Source organism: Clytia hemisphaerica, unplaced genomic scaffold, assembly GCF_902728285.1.
Source record: "Clytia hemisphaerica strain Z4C2 unplaced genomic scaffold, Clytia hemisphaerica genome assembly, whole genome shotgun sequence".
Lineage (NCBI taxonomy): Eukaryota > Metazoa > Cnidaria > Hydrozoa > Leptothecata > Clytiidae > Clytia > Clytia hemisphaerica.
In genome coordinates, this window is record NW_027104114.1 from 1,674,510 (window position 1) to 1,698,572 (window position 24,063).

General features: G+C 37.8%; 1 protein-coding gene across 1 annotated transcript; it reads right to left on the reverse strand.

Moving 5' to 3' along the window:
- Positions 1-1,657: 1,657 nt before the first annotated feature.
- Positions 1,658-24,016, reverse strand: LOC136813425 (zinc finger protein 850-like). Its single transcript, XM_067069944.1, has 6 exons — positions 23,820-24,016; positions 9,589-9,684; positions 8,899-8,935; positions 6,287-7,255; positions 4,769-4,929; positions 1,658-3,702 (listed from the first exon to the last, which is right to left on the reverse strand). The coding sequence occupies exons 1-6, from the start codon at positions 23,868-23,870 to the stop codon at positions 1,804-1,806; spliced, it is 3,213 nt and encodes a 1,070-aa protein (XP_066926045.1). The 5' UTR covers positions 23,871-24,016; the 3' UTR covers positions 1,658-1,803.
- Positions 24,017-24,063: the final 47 nt, after the last annotated feature.

The window sequence follows — 24,063 nt, forward strand, 5'->3', positions numbered from 1 at the left end:
CCTAACTGAATTTTCTTACTTAAAAACAAAAGAATTTAAGAGAAATTTATGAGAAAAAAATGAGTTTCAGTCCGTTATCTTTATCCCCACTGGATGAAAAAATCCTACCGGGTCTGTGAGAAAGAGGTGTGTAAAATTAGTTCGAGTATTTTACTAAAAATTCTGATGAAAATAACCAAGTAAACTAAAAAATTATGAAAAGACAACTCAGAAGTAAAAATTTTGATATTGTTTATTTCTGTCTCTAAAAAAATGCAACACACTATGTTTGTAATACTGTATGTTAAAAAAAAGATTTTCTTAAAAAATAATTATTACAAAAACAAAACACAAGAAAAATCAAAAAAAATATTATTCAAAAACAAAACATAATAGACATAAAATGTTAAAAATATTGAGGGTAAAATAAAATCTATATACATTTTAACGCCGTGGTGCATACGCTGACAACACACAAACAACGGTCAAAGGTAGCCTACACGAGCACAAATTGGCAGAAAATCAAGTATAATAAAATAATCAACCTCTCTCATTTTAGGCAGTACCCTAACTACAACAATGACAATACGATATTGGTAAAAGGAAATAGGACGAGTAAAACAAAAAAATGGGCTCTTTCAGAAAAAAATTCGTTCATGGGGGGGGGGGTGGATATATTATTTTTTTCAATGATCTACTCCTGGACATTTCGACTTTACACCCCCCTGCACACGCGTTTTACCCCCTGAGTTTTACCCTCTGGACAAGCATCAAATCGACCCACTTGACACTAAAAGTTACCCCTGGACAAATTCATCCCATGGGCATGGCATTTTTCAAGATCTTTTCGATACCCCTGGACAATATATCTTCCACCTCCTATGAACGGTCTCTTTCTGGCAGAGCCCCCAATACAGTTAAAACAAAAAATACAGTAAAAAAACTAGAAGACAAATAAAAAACGTTAAAAAAAAAGTTTTATTGCCCGATTTTATGAAAACATAGACAAAGCACTTTGTCTAGCCAAATCGGCGAGGAAAAGATCAAGTGTACGTTTTTCATAAGGATAACGCTTGTATCCAGGCTCAAATCTTGGAAAAACTTCAGCATTGAGTTACTGAATTTGCAAAAAATTGCAAAAATCATGCAAAATGAATAAATTGCGCCATTACATAAGGATGGCCGGGTAGCTCAGTCGGTAGAGCATTCACCTTACAATCTAAGGGTTGTGGGTTCGATCCCCGGTCACCGCCAACTCAGCGGATGAGTAGCTTAGATTGGGTAATCTGCTCTAGGCGGTAAGTTACTGGGAGCTGAGAGTAGGTGTGGCGCTCCACCTCAGCATTCGATCTCCCAGGTCTAGCGCAAATAGAAAAGGGGATAGACTCCCTCACTCCCGGCTCCGCCGACAGCCACCAGATGAATATACTTACTTTACTATAAGGATGGCATAAGCATATTCTAGGCTCAAAAATTTTCCTTTGGCTTATACATAACGTGTACACAAAAACAAACAAAAAGACCGGATAAAAGTTTAAAAGAATAGACCTTATCGAAGATTTTTCTAAAAAGGCGATGCATTTTGAGATTGTTTCGAGTGTATTACAATAAAATTTCCTCGAGGAATTCCTAAGAGATTTCTATTGTAATACTCTCGGAACAATCCAACATTGCATCGCTTTTTTAAAAAAATCAAAAACTCCGATATGATCTATTATTCAAATTTGACCAAATTCCATTCTGAACATTTACAAGTGATATTGGCAGATTTTACTCATACTTAAATGTTTGTCTGCTTAAAACAAAATATTCCCACAATGCCATTCAATAATCAGGTGTTTCTTCTTTAATTTGGTCTAAAGGTATCATTCCATCAACAAAAGTTGAAATTTTTTCTACGGCGTCGCTAGGTGGGTCCGACGGCTGGGTCTCCGCACCCATATCTAAAAGCGTGTTTTCAAAATCACTCATTTGTATGTAGCGAGGGTCCCCGGACCCATCTTCACCGTCGGAAAGCGGGTCTCCGTTACTTATAGGTGACGTGACAGGGTTCTTATGTACATTATTAACATGTTTCAAATACGCCGTCCGTGTCGGGAATGTTAGAACACAGAAATTACATTCGAATACATCTTGAACGTCAAAAGTCACCGTTTCACGTTTTTCATTATCTAACATGAAACTATCTTCTAGATCCTCTTCTTTTATTTTAAACATAACTTGATCTAGATCCGTAACCGGAATTGCTTCTTTTCGTTTAAGTGGACGTCCTTTCCGTTTTGATTTGGTCGTGCTTGATTGTCCGGACGTCTCGCCTTCCGTAGCTTGATTGGCACCGTCTGTGCGCGTTTTCGTAGAATTACGCGGTTTCTTTTTGTTAGGTTCTTTACAACTAATAGGTCGATCAAAAACGCCATTTTGTATGTGTCTTTTATGGTGGGAATTCAAACCCGACTTGTGGCGGAAAGGGCGGCTGCAAAACATACATTTAAACGGAAACTCTCCAGTATGAATCAACATGTGATCGTTCAAGTGCGCCTGCGCGAGAAACTTCCTCGAGCACACGTTACAAGTGAATTTCTTCTCTTTACCCGAACGAAAGCTGCGCCCGTGTGTAACCAAAGAACCATTTTTATCCTTAGCTGCTTTCTCTTCCCTTAGGCTTTTCGCCACTGATTCTTCTATACTATTTTCCACCTCTAACGCGCCATTATGATTAATCAGCGCTTTTTCGATAACTTCTTTACCGTGTATGTCGTCCAAGATATTTTTCGATCCACCACTGGAGTCGGAGGATGGTGCCCCAGTTGCATTATAATGTCTTGGTTTGGGTCCTCTCCTGTTCTTATCATCATAACATTGTATCCGTTCCAACATAATCCCGTTCGCTATGTTATCAAGCGGAAAATCGACCCAGTCCCCACCCGGATGGTCACTGACGAAAATCCGTGCTTCCACTTGACCGACAGGGTCTAGAATATAGGCGAACTCCGACTTTTTCTCATGATCCGTATCACTAGTGCTTGTCGATATTCCCGTGGTTAGATCACCGTTATCAATGACTCTGATCATGAAAATAACACGTCCGTCCATCGTCTTCACTTTCTTGCATTGGAACTTGGCCCCCGTAGAAAATTCAGCGCTCAACGTCTTGGAGCCAGCAAATCCTTCATGTGATTTCGATATAGCGACCATTATTTTTGGGTCAATAACAGGTTCTGAAGTTGGTATAGGGCTGTTCATCATCTGGACGGTTTGAGATTGATCTGGAGATTGAGTCGGGATTAAGGAAGGTCCAGGCTGGACAAAGACGGTAGGTGTCATTTGTGCAGGTTGCAGTATCTGGATGGTCTTAGGTGGCAGGGGTCCAGCTACCGTTCCAGGAGGGGGTGGTGCTCGGATTAGTACTGTGCCTGCTGGCAGCGCGTTTTCAAGATTCTTCGGGAAGCGATCCGGAGAAAGAATAGCTGGTGACAGGGGGATAGCGCCAGCTGGGAATGAAGTCATTGGCTGCATCACGTTGATGTTGTGAGGGTACGGAGCAATGGGGACGAAACGTTGTGTAGCTACTGTCGGTGTAACTGCTAAAGGTGTGGTCGCCATAGTTGGTGCAGACGCTAGGTGGTTGTCTTCTAGTTTCTGACGTTTAACTCTGGGGTGATCACTTCGTTCAGAGTGACTGTATGGAATAGGACCTTCAAAGACTTCGTACTTGTGGTGAAGCTGTAATATGAAAATATAAAACATTTTGTATGGTAATGGCGCAAGCTGTGGATAATAGTGAAGGTTAAAGGCCGGTCTCCACTTTCGCGCGAAATGGGCGACAGTTATTTCCTTAACTTTTTTTTGCCTAAAGAAAAGATTACGTCATAAAAAAGTTTCGCACCAACAAAAAAAAAAGTTGAAGGAAGTTCTACTTTTTTCATCCGTTACGTCAACTTCGACCAATGGAATTGCTTCATTTTTAAATCGACCAGTGACGTCAAAAACGTCAAAAAGTTTTCGTCCATGTCGCGAGAAAGTGGAGACCGACCTTAAGTATCGATAGTCTTTTTGCAACGACGAATGTATGTTCCCTCTAGCCTTCGTTCGCAAAACGACACTTTTCTTCAGGCTAACTTTAATACAAGGCAGACTTACCCTACAAAAGGGCTACTTAGACTAGTAGATGTTATGTTGTTTGAGGGGCGTCACTCTCGTTGTGAGAGTCTTTGCCCAACAAAAGGGCTACTTAGACTACACAAATGACGAACAATATTCAATATGGTTTACGGACCGTAATGTACAGAGTAAACAACAGGTGCTGTATTACAAAGAGGAATTTTTTTTCTATATTGTTGGAATATTGCAAATCGAGCTGAGAATGTATTGCAGACACCTTTTTCAATATATTGCCGGCATTCAGCAATATTTCATCAATAAATTGCCTGACAATATATTGTGCATTGTTTTATTGTTTGTATTAGGATTTTATCAATCAGTCCAAGAATGAACAGAGTCTACGGGTACGCGAAGACTTCTGGATTAGCAAACTCACGACCTTTGAGCCTCAGGGGTTGAACGAGGGGGGAAGTGACGATTGATTATGGTTAGGTTTTTACCCTTTCTTTGTTTAGTTCTTTCCCTTGTGTATATAGATATAGTATATAAACCTTGTCGAATAAATCTATTTTTATGTTGAAAAAGGCCATTTGGCCGAAATATTCATTAGAAAGATGATGTTTTATCTCTGACTACGTTATGTAGTGTTGTAGTCCTTCATAATTTCTCCAAATGGTAAAAAGGTTACCTTGATGTGTCTGTTCCATCCAGATCGTTGAGCAAACCTCTTATGACAGAATTCGCATTCGTACGGCATTTCACCACTGTGTACGTTGAAATGTTCTCGATGATGGAACTTGTTGTAAAACTTCTTAGTGCACAGTTTGCATTGGTAGTAGTAACGCTCACCTGTGAATTATGAGCGGATAAAAAGGTTGTTAGTTTTCAACTACTGCAATTATAGCGTTCTAAAGGCCAGTCTCCACTTACGCGCGCTGTGATCGCACCGTTTGGCTTTAATCCTTTTTGCTTGGAAAAAAAGATTACGTCATAAAAAAATAGCGCGTGCTCAAAAAAAAAGTTGAGCCATGGCGTTCTAAATACATGAGTTGAACACATGTCAACTGTTTTCAACCGTTACGTCAGATCGCACCAATGAATTTGCTTCATTTTTCTTTTGACCAATAGCGTGGAAGCTTTGCTCGAAAAAGTGCGATCGAAGTGCGCGCAAGTGGACACCGGCCTTAAGTCTCAGGCCTAGCAAGCGTGCAACGATTTTGATTTTGTGGGGCTCAATTTTTTGAAGTCACTGCATTGATGCTAGTACAAAATGTACCACGGAGCAAAAATTTTTATTGATTTTACTGATCTTGTGACCCTGCCGATGCCTCAACGTCACCCTGGGTTTGGAGACACGGCTAAAGATCCCCGCCAACCTATTTTTTTTTCTATATATTTATGAGCCCCTGTCTCCGATCTGTCAAAAAACTTTTTTTCGAAATATCGAATCCCTGGATATCCTATTTTATTAGTAAAGACCCCCTGGATATTCACTCTTAAAAATATGCTCAACCCCTTGGATATCCTCTCTTCTAAAGATGCTTACACCCTGGATATCGTATTTTTTACTTGAAAAGACACTTTACCGCTCCCTTGCAGATATTTAATCCCCTGGATATCCACTTTTGAACAAAAATCGTTAACCCTCTGGATATCCCACCAGCCATTTCAAAGCCCCGCAAACGCCAGATTAAAAGTAAAATTCATTACCAGATTTCTAAAAATAAGCCATGCGAAAACAAAGAAAGTGCTACATTCAATCCCTCATTCTTAATGCGGCACAAATCATAAGGCTTCACTTTACTTGCTTGGGAAAGTTTAAAGATTTCTCTCTAGTCTCTTCGGGGCTTTTAAACTCAATGGTTGATAAAGCCCGAAGGGCTAGATGTCGTGCTTTTAGCCATGGCAGAAAAAAAAATGAACATCGGAAAAAATATTGTTGCTATTGTTTTCGAAAACCTGCGAAGCTTTTGATTGGTCAAGCGCTAAAAATTCTATTGTAATGTCACGTGAGCAAGGTAGGATTTCCTACCGAAATACGGCACACTTTACAGCCAAAGTAAGCCATGTAGCCCTTCGGGCTTTATAAATCTATGTTTTAAACTCAATGGTTGAACCGGTTACGCAAAAACAAAGAAAGTGCTACATTCAACGATCCCTCTCTGGTTTCTTCAGGACTTTAAACTCAATGGTTAAAATCTCTCACCTTCCTTTCCAATGATGGGTATTGATTCTTCACTTCTGTTGAGCTCCACATCAACACCGATGGTGTGTGCAGAATGTTTGATCGGTTCCTCCTGTGTCTGATTCTCTATAATCCTCCTCAAAGTGTCTTCTTTACGTCTCTTACTAACTGCTTTAATATAATGACGGGCGTTTTCTAACACCTCGGGCGTAAATTCTGACACCCCTGGTAAAGCACCCTCTTCAGGTCTTCCCGCTTCGTCTATTGGAAAATTAAGATGATTGTTACTTGGTCCAGCAGAGCCTGGATCTTTAGGGATAGGTAGTCTTTGAACAATGTCGTTTAGCCTGTGGACTATGCTAACGCTCCCTGTTTTGCGATTCTCAAAGTTCTTTTTGGAACGGTTTAGAATCTCTTTCAATGACGTCGCATTGAATCTACGTATCAAGTTGACGTGTAGTTTTGTATGTACATCTAAAGCTTCTTTAGTGGTGAATTTCCGTTGACAGATTTTACAACATAGCTCTGAATCATTGCTCACTTTATCTGTTGTAGTTGTTGTGAAGTTGAGAGAACTGGTATGAAGTTGTTTGTGTTTGTTCAACGCTTCTAAAGACGTGAATCTCTTCTTGCACGTGATACAGATGAGATGTTCCCCATTCTCTTTCTCGTGCGCACGTTGATGCAGTTTAAACGTTTTGAAGCTTTTGAATTTCATACCGCATTGCCAACACGAGTATGTGATTGTACCGGGATCTTTCCGTTTAATGCCTTCCCCGGTAGGTTTTGCGGTCCGTAATTTGACAGTGTTTGGAGAGAGAAGAAAGAATGATTTTCCGTCACGTGACTTTTTGTTTATCATGTTTGAAATTTGTTGAGCGGATGAAGCGGCCGCGTGAACGTTCGTAGTGTGTGCTTCAGGTAACGATTGAGTGTCTGGTTCAAGGTTACATAACGTACACGATTCTTGATTGACGTTATTGAGCTCCCCTGAAATCAAAAGATGATTTGGAAATAGTACTTAGTACTTAGATCATGTTCAGACGTTACGGTTCCGTATCGTTCCGAAACGAAACGGTTCCGAAACAAGTGTGAACGTCAAAATTCGAAACGTCAAAATTCGAAACGTCAAAAAAGAAGACGTTACAAAGTAAAACAGATCAAAACGGTTTTGCTCCACTTTTTTCATCGGAACGGAACACTGCTCCGTTTTTACTTGCTCCGAAATGTTCCGAATCCAATATGAACACGCTCGTTCCGTCACGAAAATTATACCGGAGCGAAACGGACCTGTAACGTGTGAACACGGTTTTATTTATCATTCTTTTGTGACAGTCCCAGGAAAGTTAATCTCTTAAAAATACGCTTTAAAATATCTATCTTTGCATAAATAAAAGCAATAAACTAAAAATCAGAAAACTTTAATTCATGATATTCATGACGTAATATTTTCTACGGAAAGACCCCGGTTTTAGCGAGTAGTGGCAAATTTAAACTGGGCAAAAGTTGCATAAAATTTGCCACTACTTGCAAAAGCCGGCGTCTTTCCGTAGAGAAAACCATTAAGTCATGAATATCACGAATAAACAAACAAAACATAAACGAAAGATAACAAAAGAATACCTGTTAATATCTCATCTGACTTTTAACAGCGTTGCTCAATTATCTTGATTGCTCTTGATCGACTTACTTCTTTCTAGCTTTTAAATTCTTCAAATTTTCAATGCAGACTTTTAGTAAGACATGGATTATGACATTATAAATAATTTAATCGTTTAAAAATTGACAACAGCACAAAATCTCATTGACTTTTACTGGCTTCTACATCTTAGTGGCTGACTAAAAATTGATAAAACAAGCAATACTTTAATGGACCTACCTATTTATAAAACGAATAATTAGAATTTAATGGAAGTAATGTATAATTTTAAATTTCGAATTATATATCTATTGGAACGGAGAAAGCAATTAAGAAACACCTTTTCGGCAGTACTAATGTGCATCTATGTGCAAAAAATCGCAAAAAACTAATGATAAAATCTCGAGAAAATCTCAAAAAACCACTTTTTTCGGGACATTTCCGGTTCTACCGGCCGGAAAAATTTATTTTTCGAAAATTGGGCTCTGTCACATTCGAGGGTTTATAGTAATGCACCTTTGTGCAAAAAATCAGAAAAATTGAATGAGCCAATCTCGAGAAAAGTTGGTAACTAACGAACGAACGAACGAACGAACTAACTAACGAACACGGGTTAATTTATAGGACCTTCACCCCACCGGGGTAGGTCCAAAAACTTGGTATATTTTTTAAAAACAACACTAAAACTTTCATGGTGATATTTTAAGCTTTATCCACCTATTATATTAATTCGAAATTAAGGGTTTTTCCCCTCTAACAGCCTCTCCACATCTCTAATAAGTTTCAGACTTATTCAATTTCCCAGACTCTTGGAGGAAAAACCAAGTATCCTTTTTCCCTTCTTTACAGATTTCTTGCGAACCATTTTTTTGAGGAGCCCTTTTCCATGGCGCTCCAGGCTTTTTCAAACCAGTGAGAACCCTGCTCTCCTAAGAATTTGTTGAATCTTTTAAATCTGAGGCAATAAGTCAAGACAAAAAAAAATTGAGCATACCATTTTCTTGTTTGACTTGTACGTTCAATTCTTGGGTCTTTAAAAAAAGCAAAATAATCAAATTAAGTTCTACATCAAAGGTTTCGTTCTTAAATAAAAGTGATATTAATTCACTGGATGTGGAGAGATTGGTCAGAAAAATGAAAAGAAAAACATTTTTTGCTTATATCAGCATAATATAACAATAGGCAGACACTGTCATCCTGATATGAAACATGTGTCTGATATGAAACAGGAACACTTATGTAAAAAAAACCTTTAAGCTGACCCTGATAATGATAATTGGAATTAATGACAGCAAAATTTAGCAACGAGATCACACTGACACTGAGTTTTCGTAAAATAATACATAATACAGAGATTTTTCTTAGCACTTTGAGTTGGGTCCGTTTTGGTGAATATAGATCGAGTTTCTAATATGTCTGAAAGGGCTTGCTGTGAATTGATGAAGCTGGGGTCTGGGGCACTTTACTAAGCTCCCGTCCCCCACAGCGGGTCCATGGCAAACTCTTGATGACGGTTAAAAGCAAAGCTCCCAAAAAACTTTGCTTGAAATTGTTTTCTTTCGGCTGGTATATTGACATAAAAGAATGCTTAAGAAGAATCCCATTGACAATAGTGGAAAAGATGACTGTGAAAACACAAGAAACAACTCATGTTCATGTTCTGAGTGAACAAATACTGTGTTACCTTTTTGTAATTTTCAATAAGTTCTTTCCAACAGGTCAAGACATCTTGGTGAAGCCAACAATCATTCCACTCCACTTTGTAAAAGTGGACGTCATCCTAACAAAAATAAAGAAGGTATAAATGGATAATTAGATGATGGGAGAACTTTGGCCAACAAATTTCTGCTATTGTATGCATAATGCGGAAAGGGGTCTGATTCCCCCCTTCTTGCCATTCCCCTAAACTTTAAAAATGCCTATCCCCCAAGGATTTTGGACAAAAATAACTAACAAATATATGTGAAAAAACTTTAGAGAGAGAAAGCCAAATAATAAACTTCATTCTTCTTTTTGACTCAGACTACTCTAACAGAAAACTTCCTTTCATGAAGACCAAATTTCTTAACAGTGCTTGAAAAGAATCTACAATATGTAAGCCCCCCTTCTTAAATTATCCCCCTTCCTTACCCCCCTTTTATTCATGAAAATTTCTGATCCTCCCTTCTTAATTTTTTCGGAAGGTGTCATCTCCCCTTAAGAAAGGGGGGAGGGCGAACTATGATAGGATTCTTAGCAAAAATCTCTGAATCTTTTTGCCTGTCCGCAAAAAACATCCATTCAATTACACATTTCAATAAGCACACAAGGAGTAAAATGAGAAAGCACTCTATGGATTGTGATAAAGTTTCTTGAGCAATTCATGATTTATATGTCACTAAAGGATGAACAACATTTAATAGACCTTTCTGGACCTTTTGCTAGTCAGGATACCATTTCAACTCTAGTATAATCAGCGATGAAAACATTACATGACCCCACACTAGGCTAGATTTAGCAAGTATCCTAAGATATTGAGAAAAAAAAGGTTCCCAATTCAAGACATTTCATAGTGTGCAAGGGGGTTCCAGGTCCTACCTAAAAATTTAGGTCCCACCTTACCCTAAAATTCCCACCCTCAATCCAAACTCCCAGATCCCAGCTAAAAATGCTAGCCACACGAAAAATTATACTAATTTGAGGAACTAAACCCCTAATCCCCACCTTAACTTGTTTCTCCCACCGAAAACCTGAAAATTTCCAATTCCCACCTGGAAATTTCTGACCCGAAACATCAAACCCCCCCCACTATTCTGGGCAGGGGGGGGCACGCAGTTACTACAAGACATGATGTGTAGTAAGTGCTTTTTCAACACTTTTTTTCAGGACCACCACCCTTTGCAGTTCCTACACCTTGGTAGTAACTGTTTTCAGAAAATATTTCCAGGTACCACCCCTGTTTTTAAGTGATATCATCAAAAACATGCTCGAAATTACCCTAAATTGCGATTATTTCTCAACCTAAAGCCATTTTTGTGCTAGATTTTCTTTTAATTAACTTGGTTAACAGCTGTTGAGAACATTTTAATGATAATTAGGGAAAGCATAATTTCAAAGTTGGGGTGAGAAAAAGTTCAAAAGTTCTTTAAAAAGAGTTAAAATATAAGCACTTACTACACCAAAAGTGTTCGTTTTAGTGTTTGGCACTGTTAATCTCTACCTTATAGATGAATAATACAAAGTGATAAACAATAATATATGATAGCCAGTGGGGCTTTATGTGTAATCTGTAAATGGTAAACGTTCATATTGATTCTTGTGTTGGTTCAAGTTGGATTGTGTTCATCAAGTCTTCTGTTGGGAAGACTTATTATATTGGTTTATATTGCATCCGGTCAAGCAAGGATCAGCAATCACTAGGTTGGTAAATACCTATTTAACATTTGGTAGCAGATGGGAACAACGATCCACTATGGCAAACAAGAATGATATCAAAAGCCCCGCGGCATTGATGGAGGATGTTCCTTACGAAAACTGGAAGAAGGAAATAACCATTTGGCAGCTCTCCACTTCGTTGGAGAAGAAGAAGCAGGGCTTGGCAATTTTATTATCTCTTGAAGGCAAAGCAAGGGAAGCTGCGCTGGAGTTAGAGGTGGACGAGTTAAATAAAGATGATGGTGTGAGCAAGGTGCTTGCACAACTAGATAAACTGTATCTCAAAGATAAGCTGCAACTCTCGTTTCAAGCATATGACAGTTTTCGGAAGTTTAAACGACCCAATGATATGCCAATTGCAGATTTTGTTGTCGAGTTTGAACGCCTGTACAACAAAGCCAAAGCTTACGAAATGATTCTTCCTGATGGTATCTTAGCTACGAGTTCCTCAATAATGCAAACATCTCAGATTCACACGAAAAGTTAATTAGAGCAACAATGACTGAGCTATCTTACAATTCAATGAAAGACCAACTACGCAAGGTTTTTGGAGATTTGAGCCTCTCGGTATCTTCAAACAAGAGCAAGGATGTAGGTGCTGTAAACAATCAGGTGAAGTTTGAGTCGCGAGATGAGATGATGACATTTGAGACAACAAGCAGAGACGAGGAAGCAGAAGAAGTTTACTATGGAAATTACCGTGATAGATCAAATCGTGGTGGAAGATCTCGACCTAATCGTGGACGATTCAATTTTAGAGGTAGAGGAGGTCGTGGACAGCATGGTGGTGCGGAAGAAGACAGCAAGATGGAAAACCAAGACGAACCCATCTGGACCAGACGGTGCTCCTTCAACTTGTATGGTTTGTGGATCAGTGTTTCATTGGGCCAGGGATTGTCCTGATTCATATGACAATCTAATGAAGCACAAGAACAAGAGCAAAGAAGATGACGAGATAGCCTTATTTAGTGACACTTTAAAGCAGTTTGTGGGAGAAACCCTTGGGACAGCAGTGTTGGACTCTGGATGTACAAAGAATGTATGTGGAAAAACGTGGCTTGGATGCTATCTAGAGACACTGGACAAAAATCAACTATCAACTGTGAAGGAATTCAAAAGCAGCACAAGCTTCAAGTTTGGCAATGGAGATAGTGTGGAATCCTTGAAGAAAGTAAAGGTACCAGCATACATTGGAGGAAAGAATGTATTTATCGAAACTGATGTCATCGATGGAGACTTAACTTTACTTTTGAGCAAAGATGCCATGAAAAAGGCTGAAATGAATATCGATTTCATCCACGACAACGTCACAATTTTTGGACAAACTCAAAAGCTTATGTTCACTTCCTCTGGTCACTATTGCATCCCACTCGGATATTGCACAAATGATCTCGACAGCAACAGAAAATCTGAATGCGATAGTTTGGCTTTATTTGGTTCTACAAACTCAGTAGAAGAGAAGAAAGGAATGATGCAAAAACTACACAGACAGTTTAGTCATGCGCCCTATCACCGAATCAAAAGTCTTTTGAAAGATGCTGGCGTTGATGATCAAGAAAATATTGACGTTCTGAAAAAGGTGTGCGAGTCTTGCAAGATATGTCAAGTGTACAAAAAGACACCCCAAAGACCTGTTGTTGGTTTGTCGATGGCACATCACTTAAACGAAAACTGTTGCTATGGACTTGAAGGAGTGGAAAGAAGGATCCTCTAAAACATGGTTTTTGCATCTAGTTGATCATGCAACTCGGTACAGTGCATCATCGGTCATCAAGAGCAAGAAGAAAGAAGTTATCGTTGGACAGTTATTTGACATCTGGATAAAGATTTTTGGTTACCCAAATAAGTTTCTTGTTGACAATGGGGGTGAGTTCGACAATCAATAGTTCCAAGATTTTTGTGAAAATCTCAATATCAAAATCAAGACTACAGCTGCTGAAAGCCCATGGAGCAATGGATTGGTTGAGCGACATAATGGAATCATTGGAGAGAATGTTACCAAGATTGTGAGGGATGTAGATTGTGAGGGATGTAGATTGTGAATTACGAATCGCATTATCGTGGGCAGTTAGCGCAAAGAATGCATTACACAATACCCATGGTTTCAGTCCTAATCAGCTTGTTTTTGGTAGAAATCCGAATTTCCCATCAGTACTTACCGACAAACTACCTGCGCTTGAAGGAAAGACAACAAGTGAAGTCGTACGTGACAACTTAAACGCCATGCACTCAGCAAGAAAGGCCTTTGTAGCTTCTGAGTACAGTAATTGGGCTAGATGGTCAACAGGTGTTGGTTAAACATGGAAGTGTGTATGTGCGTGTACACCCTTGCCGACTCATGCTCGAGAAGTCAGAAGTTCAATACAACCCACCAAGAAATCAGGAGGATGTACCAAATCCAGATGCACCATCAACTCCTAGACAGCTCCCTCAAGGTGTGGACAGCGATTCCGATGATGATGACACACAGGAAATAACACCGACAAACAATGTTGAGCAACAAACTGAAGAGAATGGTATCGCTAGATCAGTAGCTGGACAAATGCAAGATAGTGTGGTACAGAAAAATGTCACACTACCGAAACCAAAACAAAAAGTTAAATATCTTCCAAGGGGATGATACCAATTGGAAAACTGTAGAAGTCATTTCTCGGGCTGGTAAAGCAAATGGAAAATACAAACATTGGCTCAATATTAGAAATGAAGACAATACAGTCGAGTGCATTGATTGGAAGAACAGTGTTCAAGAATGGCATCCAAATGAATCAAGTGATGAGGAGGCTAATGGCACAAATGGTGCAATAATTGAGGATTCCCAAGAAGCTGAAACCGTCTTTTACTCTGTCAACGGAATGGATGTTGACCCAGTTTTGCTGAACGAATCTAAAGAAAAAGAGCTGGCAAATTGGAGAAGAAACAAACGTTTACCAAGAAGTTCCCGATGCTGGACAAAAGTGTGTTGTCAACAAGATGGGTGTTCACTGAAAAGTTTATAGATGGAAAGAAATCAATCAAATCTAGATTAGTGGCAAGAGGGTTTGAAGAAGACAGCTCGTTTCAAGTCAATTCACCAACCTGTAGTAAAGAAGCTTTGAGACTTGCTTCAACCTTGATGATGACAAATGGATGGAAATGTAACAGCATCGATGTTCGTGCAGCCTTTCTCCAAGGCAAACAAATCGATAGGGATGTGTTTTCATTAAGCCCCCACCAGAAGTTGAAAACAAAAACATCTGGAAACTGAATGTTTGTGTGTATGGACTATCAGATGCACCAAGAGCATGGTACCTTCGTGTCAAAGAGGTTTTGGCCTCACTTGGGGCTCGATGTTGCAAAACACGATGCAGGATTATTCTACTCTCACAAAAATGGAAGTCTACAAGGGATAATTGTCATTCATGTAGACGATTTCTTCTGGGGTGGCACCATGGATTTTGTGCAGAAAGTTATCCAACCATTCAAACAAACGTTCGAGATTGGAACAGAAGAAAACTGGTTCGTTCAAGTATCTTGGACTCAATATCACACAGACAAAGAATGGAATCCAAATTGAACAAACACGATACTGTCAATCAATAATAAAGCCTATTCCTGTCAGCAAAGAGAGAAAAACCCAAAGGAATCTACCACTAGGAAGTGGTGATGAAACAAAGCAGCTACGTATGCTGGTTGGTCAGATGAATTGGGCTGCTACGCAAACCAGACCAGATATTTTGTTTGATTGCTGTGAACTTGCATCAAAGATGAAGAATGCTACTGTAGCCGACATCCTAGATGCTAATAAAGTGTTGAAGAAATTGCAAAATGATGTCATGATCAAGCTCCCACCATTGAAAGACATCAATCACCTAAAATTTGTTGTGCATTCTGATGCATCCTATGCCAACCTTAATGATGGAGGATCACAAGTAGGCTATATCATACTGCTATCAGACGATATCTCAAAGAAACTGTCACCAATTGCTTGGCAGTCAAAGAGGATCAAAAGAGTGGTAAAGAGCACTCTTGCAGCTGAAATGCTGGCACTTGTAGAAGCAGCTGAATCGTGCTATTGGCTCCAAAGCATTCTCAATGAGGTTTTGGGAACTGAAGGTTGTAGAATTGAGTGTTATATTGACAGTCAATCACTGTATAATGCTGCTAATTCAACAACGTCGTTGTCTGATAAAAGACTACGAGTTGACGTTGCAATCATTCGTGAAATGTTGCAAAATAATGAGATTTCAAAACTTGTTTGGGTTCCCTCAAAATCTCAATTAGCTGATTGCTTAACGAAGAAGGGTGCTAATACCTCTTCGATTGTCAATGTGTTGACAACGAATCAGCTTTAATGTAAAAAATTTACCTGTTAATAATGATGTTGTATATACTATTCTCTTCTTTTATGAAAAACAACCAACAAAAATGAGTAAAAAAAAAAAGAAAAAGAAAAAAAGAAGAAGATATGAAGAGAAGAAACGAAAAACGAAATGGTAAAATGTTCAAAGATGTTATATAATGTATATATTGAAAACTTTGTCGTTCAACTATCCTGCCAAGACACGGTAGAAACCTGCACTTTGCAGGGGGTCACCAGGGATGGGAACGAAATTGATTTTGTTGGTTGAATATGACTTTGTCAAAAATACAAAAAGACAAAGAAAGGGGAGATTGTTAATCTCTACCTTATAGATGAATAATACAAAGTGATAAACAATAATATATGATAGCCAGTGGGGCTTTATGTGTAATCTGTAAATGGTAAACGTTCATATTGATTCTTGTGTTGGTTCAAGTTGGATTGTGTTCATCAAGTCTTCTGTTGGGAAGACTTATTATATTGGTTTATATTGCATCCGGTCAAGCAAGGATCAGCAATCACTAGGTTGGTAAATACCTATTTAACATGGCACCACCCCCAAACAGCAGTTACTACACTGTGTAGTAACTGTTTTCATAACTTCTGAATACAGTACCACCACGGTAGTAAGTGTAAGTGTGATACTGTCTTGTAGTAACTGTGCCCCCCTGTTCTGGGGGGGGGGTGCACACTATGTCATTTGCACTCTGTGAAGCCATATATTGAAATGGCAATTTTAAAGTTTGACTTCAAATTTTCTGGCATTTTTAATCCATATTAGGTAAAAATTAGAGGACTGGATCAAAAATCAAAAGGCCTTTCTCAGTGCTGCAAATAAGGAAATTTCTTTTAGCCGGTAATTTTGCGAGCGTAACGAGAATGATTTGAGCAGGGCGGAACCACCTTAGAAAGTTTTTGTCTGAAATGACCTTTACTTTGATTGACTAAACACATATTACAATTTAAAATCTATTCATCTTTTAATCAGAAGCGCTATTAAGTATTTATCTAAGCATCTAGTCTCATAGGGTCCTCCAGGCTTCAGGTACCCCCAATAAAATTAGGTACCCCCAACGATTTAGGTACCCCCAAAGTTGTTTGGATTCTTAGGTAGCCCCCAGGATTTGGTACCCCCATTAAATTATGTTTTTTAGGTACCCCCTTTTATTACGTAGCCGATTAGAAAAATTTCTTTTTTTTGCATTCTATTCTCTGTAATGATAATTTTGTGTCAGTTGTTGAAAGTATTCAAAGAACACACAAGAGAAAGACATGTCTTTTCCCACAAATCCATGTGAAGAAAGAAATATCCAAAATAGGTTAAAATTATTAATATGAAAACAAATTAAAAAATAATACTAAATTACATACAATCAAATAACGTACACGTTTTTTTTTTTTATAAGGAACCTTAACTTTGCTCTGAGCCTGGAGTTCCTTATTTTTACATAGAATTTCAGTCTCAAAGTTCCTTATCGAGTTCCTTACTACATAGGAAATTTTGAACTTTTTGCCCCTTGAAAGATCAAAATTTGGTCAAATTAGTCCCAATAAGGTACATTATTTTCAAATCCACTTATTCTCAGCCTGAGCAGTTCTTTTACAATTCCTTATTTTCTGAACCATTTTCAGCCTCGAGTTCCTTATAAATGTGTTCCTTATAAAAAAAACGTGTATATGGAACTGCATCCAAAAGATTTTCGCAAGTTATAAATAAATATAACAACTTCAAGCTACCATGTTTGTTATGATAGAAACGCTTGGTCAGCAAAAATACAATATTGTTATTTATTTATTTATTTATTCAAATTGAACCACTCCACGTCCGTGGGCAAACTACAAATTTCAATTTATAAAAAAAAACAAAAACAAAAAAATCGTTGAATTTTAATCTCCTTCACTGGGGTTACTGTAAAATGTAAAGGACACAAGAAAGAAAGAGTAAAACGAAGGTAAAAACGAGGGTTGGTTGGTTTGAAAATTGAGAAATTGAGTAAAGTTAAGAAAAATATCTCACACAGAAAAAACAGCTCCCACCCTCACTGACGAGATTACAGGTCCCCCCAAACATATCAGGTACCCCCTGAAAGTGGGAATACTTCCAGGTACCTGGCTTTTTTAACACCTTTTTTTTTTAGGTACCCCCACTTAAAGTGGGGGGGGGGGGGGACACCATGAGTCTTCAGATTTTAACTGGATAAAATTAAAAGCTTCAATGGCCAGTAGAAACTACGAAATCACTGGTATTTGCCGGTTACCGGCCGTTATTTGCAGCACTGCCTTTTATGGTATATAAATCCTCTCATGTGCCTAGTTGTTGATCATACTAAAATAATCAAGCTCAACTACAGGTCTCCTTCTAGCCTGCTGTCAATGATTTAGTTTGATGACCAGCTGGTATGAGCAGAAGTTTTCCAAATTCAAATTTCTCATGTTTATATATGGCTTCCACAGAGTGCAGATGTCTAGAATTTGGAACTTTGGATGGTGATATCTTGGAATAGAAACCTTGACAAAGTTTTATTTTTCATGCCAGAATCCCTTTAAGATAATCGCTCTTTTTGCATTTTGGCAATTATTTCTGAAGACAGCAATTTTTTCAACAAGGTGTTTGAAAATTGTAAAATTGCATTGAGAAAAAGGTTTTTCGGATTTTTAAAAGTGAATTTTTCAATTTTTCAATTTTTCGTTGCTCACTAACATGAAAAGTTTGAAAATAATATTTAAAAAAATTAAAGTATTAAATAAAAACTTGCATGCATAATTTGCATTATATTAAAGTGTAATCTTGTAGAAAAAAGATTAAATTTGCTTACTCTTGAAAACTAAAAACAAGCAACATGCTGAATGGACCTACCTGATGATGAAAGTTAGTTAGCAATGCGAAAAGAAAAATGAAAAAAATCGGTCAGAAAATATAGCATTTAGCAAAAATACACAACGCAATAAATTCATCATTGATTGTTGATGGGGGGAGAGGGAAGGGTTGTAGGGAAAAATTAATAGAAAGTTCTGGTCGCAAAAATCAGTTTTATTGACAATTGAATCATGCTTGATGGTGAGCATTGTTATCAATAATGTTTTTGTGTGAAAAACATAGAAATACAAGGAAAAAATCCAATGAAAATCTGCAAAAACGGCGATTTTCAGCAACCGGAAAAATTTTTTTCTCAAAAATCGAACTCGGCCATTTTTTGAGCATTGCTAATACGCATCTTTCTGCAAAAAATCAGAAAAAACTAAAAATGAAAATTCGAGAAAAAGTCAAAAAACCGGTTTTCCGGCATATTTCCGGCATTTTCGGCCGGAAAAAAATGTTTTTCGAAAATCGGGCTCCGTCACATTTTAGGTATTGTCATATTGCATCAGTGTGAAAATTTCATAAAAATATATAAGTACAGCTCGAGAAATTCAAGAAATACTGTCTTTCCGGCGAAAAAAGGTTGTTCCGGCGACTTTTAAAATAGTTCCGGCTTCAAAAATCAATTTTATTGAAAATTGAAACATTTGATGGTGGGCATTGCTATTGATAAATGTTTTTGAATGAAAAAACAACCAATTATATGGAAAAAGTCTAATGAAATCTAGAAAAAACGGCGATTTCCGGCATATTTCAGGCATTTTCCGCAGGAAAAATTTTTTTTTTTTCTTAAAAATCGGACTCGGCCATGTTTTGGGCATTGTTAATACATCTTTGAGCAAAAAATCAGAAAAAAACTAATGATGAAATCTCGAGAAAATGTCGGAAAAACCAGTTTTTCCGGCAATATTTCCGGCATTTTCGGACGGAAATGATTTTTTTGAAATCGGGCTCCGTCACAATTTAGGTATGACATTTTGCATCAGTGTGCAAAATTCATGAAAGATATAAAGTACAGCTCAAGAAATTCAAGAAATACCGTTTTTCCGGCGGCGAAAATCGGCTGTTCCGGCGATTTTTAGAAAGTTCCGGCTTCAAAAACAATTTTATTGAAAATGAAACATGCTTGATGGTGGGCATTGCTATTGATAATCTTTTTGAATGAAAAAAAAAAACAACCAATTATATGGAAAAGTCCAATGAAAATCCAGAAAAACGGCGATTTCCGGCGTATTTTCCGCATTTTTCGGCCGGAAAAAATTTTTTCCAAAAATCGGACTAGACCATGTTTTGGGCATTGTTAATACGCATCTTTGAGCAAAAAATCAGAAAAAACTAATGATGAAATCTCGAGAAAATGCCGAAAACCAGTTTTTTCGGCATATTTCCGCCATTTTCGGCCGGAAAAAATTTTTTTTGAAAATCGGCTCCGTCACATTTGGGCATTGCCATTTGCATCATTGTGCAAAAAATTAGAAAAAAACTAATGAGCCGATCCCGAGAAAAGCTGGCACAGACGAACGAACGAACGAACGAACGAACGAACGAACGAACGAACGCACGAACGAACGAACGAACGAACGAACGAACGAACGACGAAACGAACGACGAACGAACGAACGAACGAACGAACGAACGAACGAACGAACGAACGAACGAACGAACGAACGAACGAACGAACGAACGAACGAACGAACGAACGAACGACGAACGAACGAAACGAACGAACGAACGAACGAACGAATGATACGAACGAACGACGAACGGAACGAAAGGAATTTAAGGTAGGTCCAACGGTATTTATTCACTCATCTCTTAGAACAAGCACTTCAAAAGACCATAACATTAGACAGAAACTCAAACTGAAAAATCACCCGCGAAGGTAAAAAACAATCCTTATTCGGCTGACGGCAAATTATTCTCCTGGGAATAGAGCCGCCAAATGATCAAATCAAAACATTGATAAAATGTGACGTCATAATTATTGCTTTCAGTTTGCTTGTTTTGAAAGTTTGATGTGTGTACTCCGTCTTCGTGGAATTTTTTAATGGCATGAAAACAGAATATGCAATGTTTTTAAGAACAAATTCCTAAAAGGCTTTTGTTGCTCTGTAAGTATTTCCTTTTGGATTAAGAAATTCCATCTTTAATGATTATAATATTTATTTATAACAGTGTAGCTGGAACCTCGATATTCCAGGATTAGAAAAAGCTATACCTGTTATCTTTTTTCTTCAAAGAATCAACAAGCCATCAACATCGATAAATTACACACATTTCCTCAGAAACTTTTAAAATTTATCTGCCATTATGACTTTCTTGAAGCCGTTCCGAAATTAACCAATCGGGTTATGTATCGGAATTCCTATGGGAGTTCTTTTCCGAGATTTGTAAAATAGCTAAGTCGGCAAAGGAAATTTTCCCGGGGGTTTGAGGAATAAACAGAACTGCTATCATTTGTTTTTATTTAACCATATATTTAAATTTGCACTCAAAAATACTTAAATAAATAAGTTAATAATATTCAATATACTATTTGTATCTCTCAGAAAATAAACACTTACAGAACGACATAGTTTATCATTTGGAATACCCCCGTATTTGGACCATTCTATCGTGGGCGCAAAATAGGGCGGAAGCTAAGTAACTCCCTCAGTGCAAGATTGCCGCCTCATCTTTATTCGCCCGCACGAGAACGCGAGCTAATCATTTTTTCTCGCGCGCTCAAGGGGAAAAGGAAAGTGATTGATATTCTTTGAAGGAAAAACGTCAGAAACAAACCCAAAGACCAAAAGATGTATTTTGTTGTTGAAAATCGATCCTGTGAAGATGAAAAAATTTCTGCTATGCGTTTTTTTCGGAACGCTGAAAAACTCTAATTTCGATCTTCCTTAAGGTAAAGAGGTTGCGAGATTTGGGTTAGCAAGGCAAAAATCGCTAAAAAGCTGGTAAAATTGTAATCCTCAAAAATCGAAGTTCCAGCCTCACTGTATAAGATGCTTCGTTGTCTTTTTAATCTTTGTGTAAACTTGCATATGTTTTGCATACATTTCAACTAAATCCACCCACGTTCCTGTATTTTTGCATACAATTCAAGATAGCGGACGGAAAGGCGAAAAGGTCTATTGATGCACTCAAAGTCATGCGAAAACCATAATCATTACTTATTGACCAATGGGCCAAAATGACGTCAGGGCTCGAAATAACGATATTTAGGTGGTCGGACACACTGTCCGATCAAAAATTGATTTGGGTCGGACATGTCCTAAGGCTTTTAAAGTAAAATGGGTCGGACATGTCCGATTGATTTTTATGTGGGGTATACTTCAAGTCTAATACAAGCTTCTGATAGAATTTTACATTGATCACGAATAAGCTAAACAAATGTCAATTAATGGTCAGAAGCCAATGATTTTTACTTGAAGCATGCTTTCATTTGTTGAGAAAAAGCATCACACAAAATGAATATCTAACACTAATGATCGTAACTTTGAGAGTTTTTGTGTGTAAATATAAAAGAAGTTACTAATTCTATGTAAATTACAATTTCTTTTGGAAATTTCACAACGCATCTGACAAATTTTTCGAAGGCACCGAAAGTAATTGGGTCGGACATGATGTCTGACTAGAACCGATTTGGGTCGGACATTTCAGCAATTGGGTCGGACAATGTCCGATGTCTGACCATTATTTCGAGCCCTGGACGTCATCATCACAAGATTCGCAGTATTTTGAGCTTCGTGCATAACCCCTTTTACGATTGATGTTTTGAACTAGCCATGTCAATAGACCTTTTCGCCTTTCCGTCCGCCATCTTGAATTGTATGCAAAAATACAGGAACGAAAATGCCGTGGTTGGATTTAGTTGGAATGTATGCAAAACATATGCAAGTTTACACAAAGATTAAAAAGACAACAAAGCATCTTATAAATAAATATTATAATCATTAGAACCATAAAAGACGGAATTTCTTAATCCAAAAGGAAATATTTACAGAACAACAAAAGCCTTTTAGGAATTTGTTCTTAAAGACATTGCATATTCTGTTTTCATGCCATTAAAAAATTCCACGAAGACGGAGTACACACATCAAACTTTCAAAACACGCAAACTGAAAGCAGTAATTATGACGTCACACTTTATCAATGTTTTGATTTGTTCATTTGGCGGCTCTATTCCCAGGAGAATAATTTCCCGTCAGCCGAATAAGGATTGTTTTTTACCTTCGCGGGTGATTTTTCAGTTTGAGTTTTAGTAGGGGGAATTTTGTTCGATTTTTTGGAATCGCTTGACCATAGTGTCCTCCTGGGTTGGTTCCCCCCACTAAAAATCAAAATTTTTCTCCATTCCCCCCTCTTTTATTTCCCCCACCATATTTCAAAATTTTTCGGTTCCCCCCTCTTTTTGGATTCCCCCAGCTATTTGAAGATTTTGCGGTTCCCCCATTATGGTTAACATAAAAATGCCTTAAATCAAGTTTGAAATTTTGGAAAGCTTGAAAAAATAGCCTTGAAAGTGCTGGAAAAATGAAATTGTATTGAAAAGTTGGTTTATCCCAAAAGATTTGCTGATTATTGCTTAAACAGGTTTTGCAACAAGATCACCTTGAGATCAGTGAAGTTTCCCCCAGTCAAAATCTCCTAAGTTTATGGTTTTCCCCCCTCTTTATTTTCCCCCAGCAAATTTCAAATTTTTCATTTTCCCCCATACTTTAAAAAAAGGGCCAAAATCAGAATCCCCCCCCCCTTTATAAAGGGGGGGGGAGGACACTATGTTGACTGTTTTGCTAGAAGCACTTGTTATACATTTTTGGAAAGCTAAGGGGTAGGGGAATCGAAATTACTATGTTTCCAATTTTTTTTCGGACACTTTGGTGTGATTTTCGGACAAATATGACGGTCTCAGGCAAAAATCATAGGGTTAAAAATTAATGAAAATTTTAGCTCGAGAAAACGGAGACCTGTTGTATATTTTTGGAAAGCTCTCAAAAAATTAAGATTAGAGATATATTGCAAGTATAGGTGATTTCTGTACTTAACTCGNGGTCGGACATGATGTCCGACTAGAACCGATTTGGGTCAGACATTTCAGCAATTGGGTCGGACAATGTCCGATGTCCGACCATTATTTCGAGCCCTGGACGTCATCATCACAAGATTCGCAGTATTTTGAGTTTCGTGCATAACCCCTTTTACGATTGATGTTTTGAACTAGCCATGTCAATTTCTACAAAGTTTCTACAAAAATTTCTACAAAAAAGAAGAGAAGAAAATACTGTGTTCAAAATTAAAAAAAATTTACCTTGCTTTTGCAGGAATCAATTATCCTTTTGATGCCTAATTTTACACTCATGTCCTTTAAATCACGTTTTAAATCATTTTGATATCAAATGGTAAGTCAATGTCAAAGTGAGTTTCAGGAAGACTATCACAAAAACTCACTAAAATTCAAGTCTTTGGCTTCCATCCATTTTTTCCATTTCCTTGAATAGAGTAGCCCGTGTGCTTATTTCAAAGTTTATTTAAAGCTTGATGGAATAAAGCCT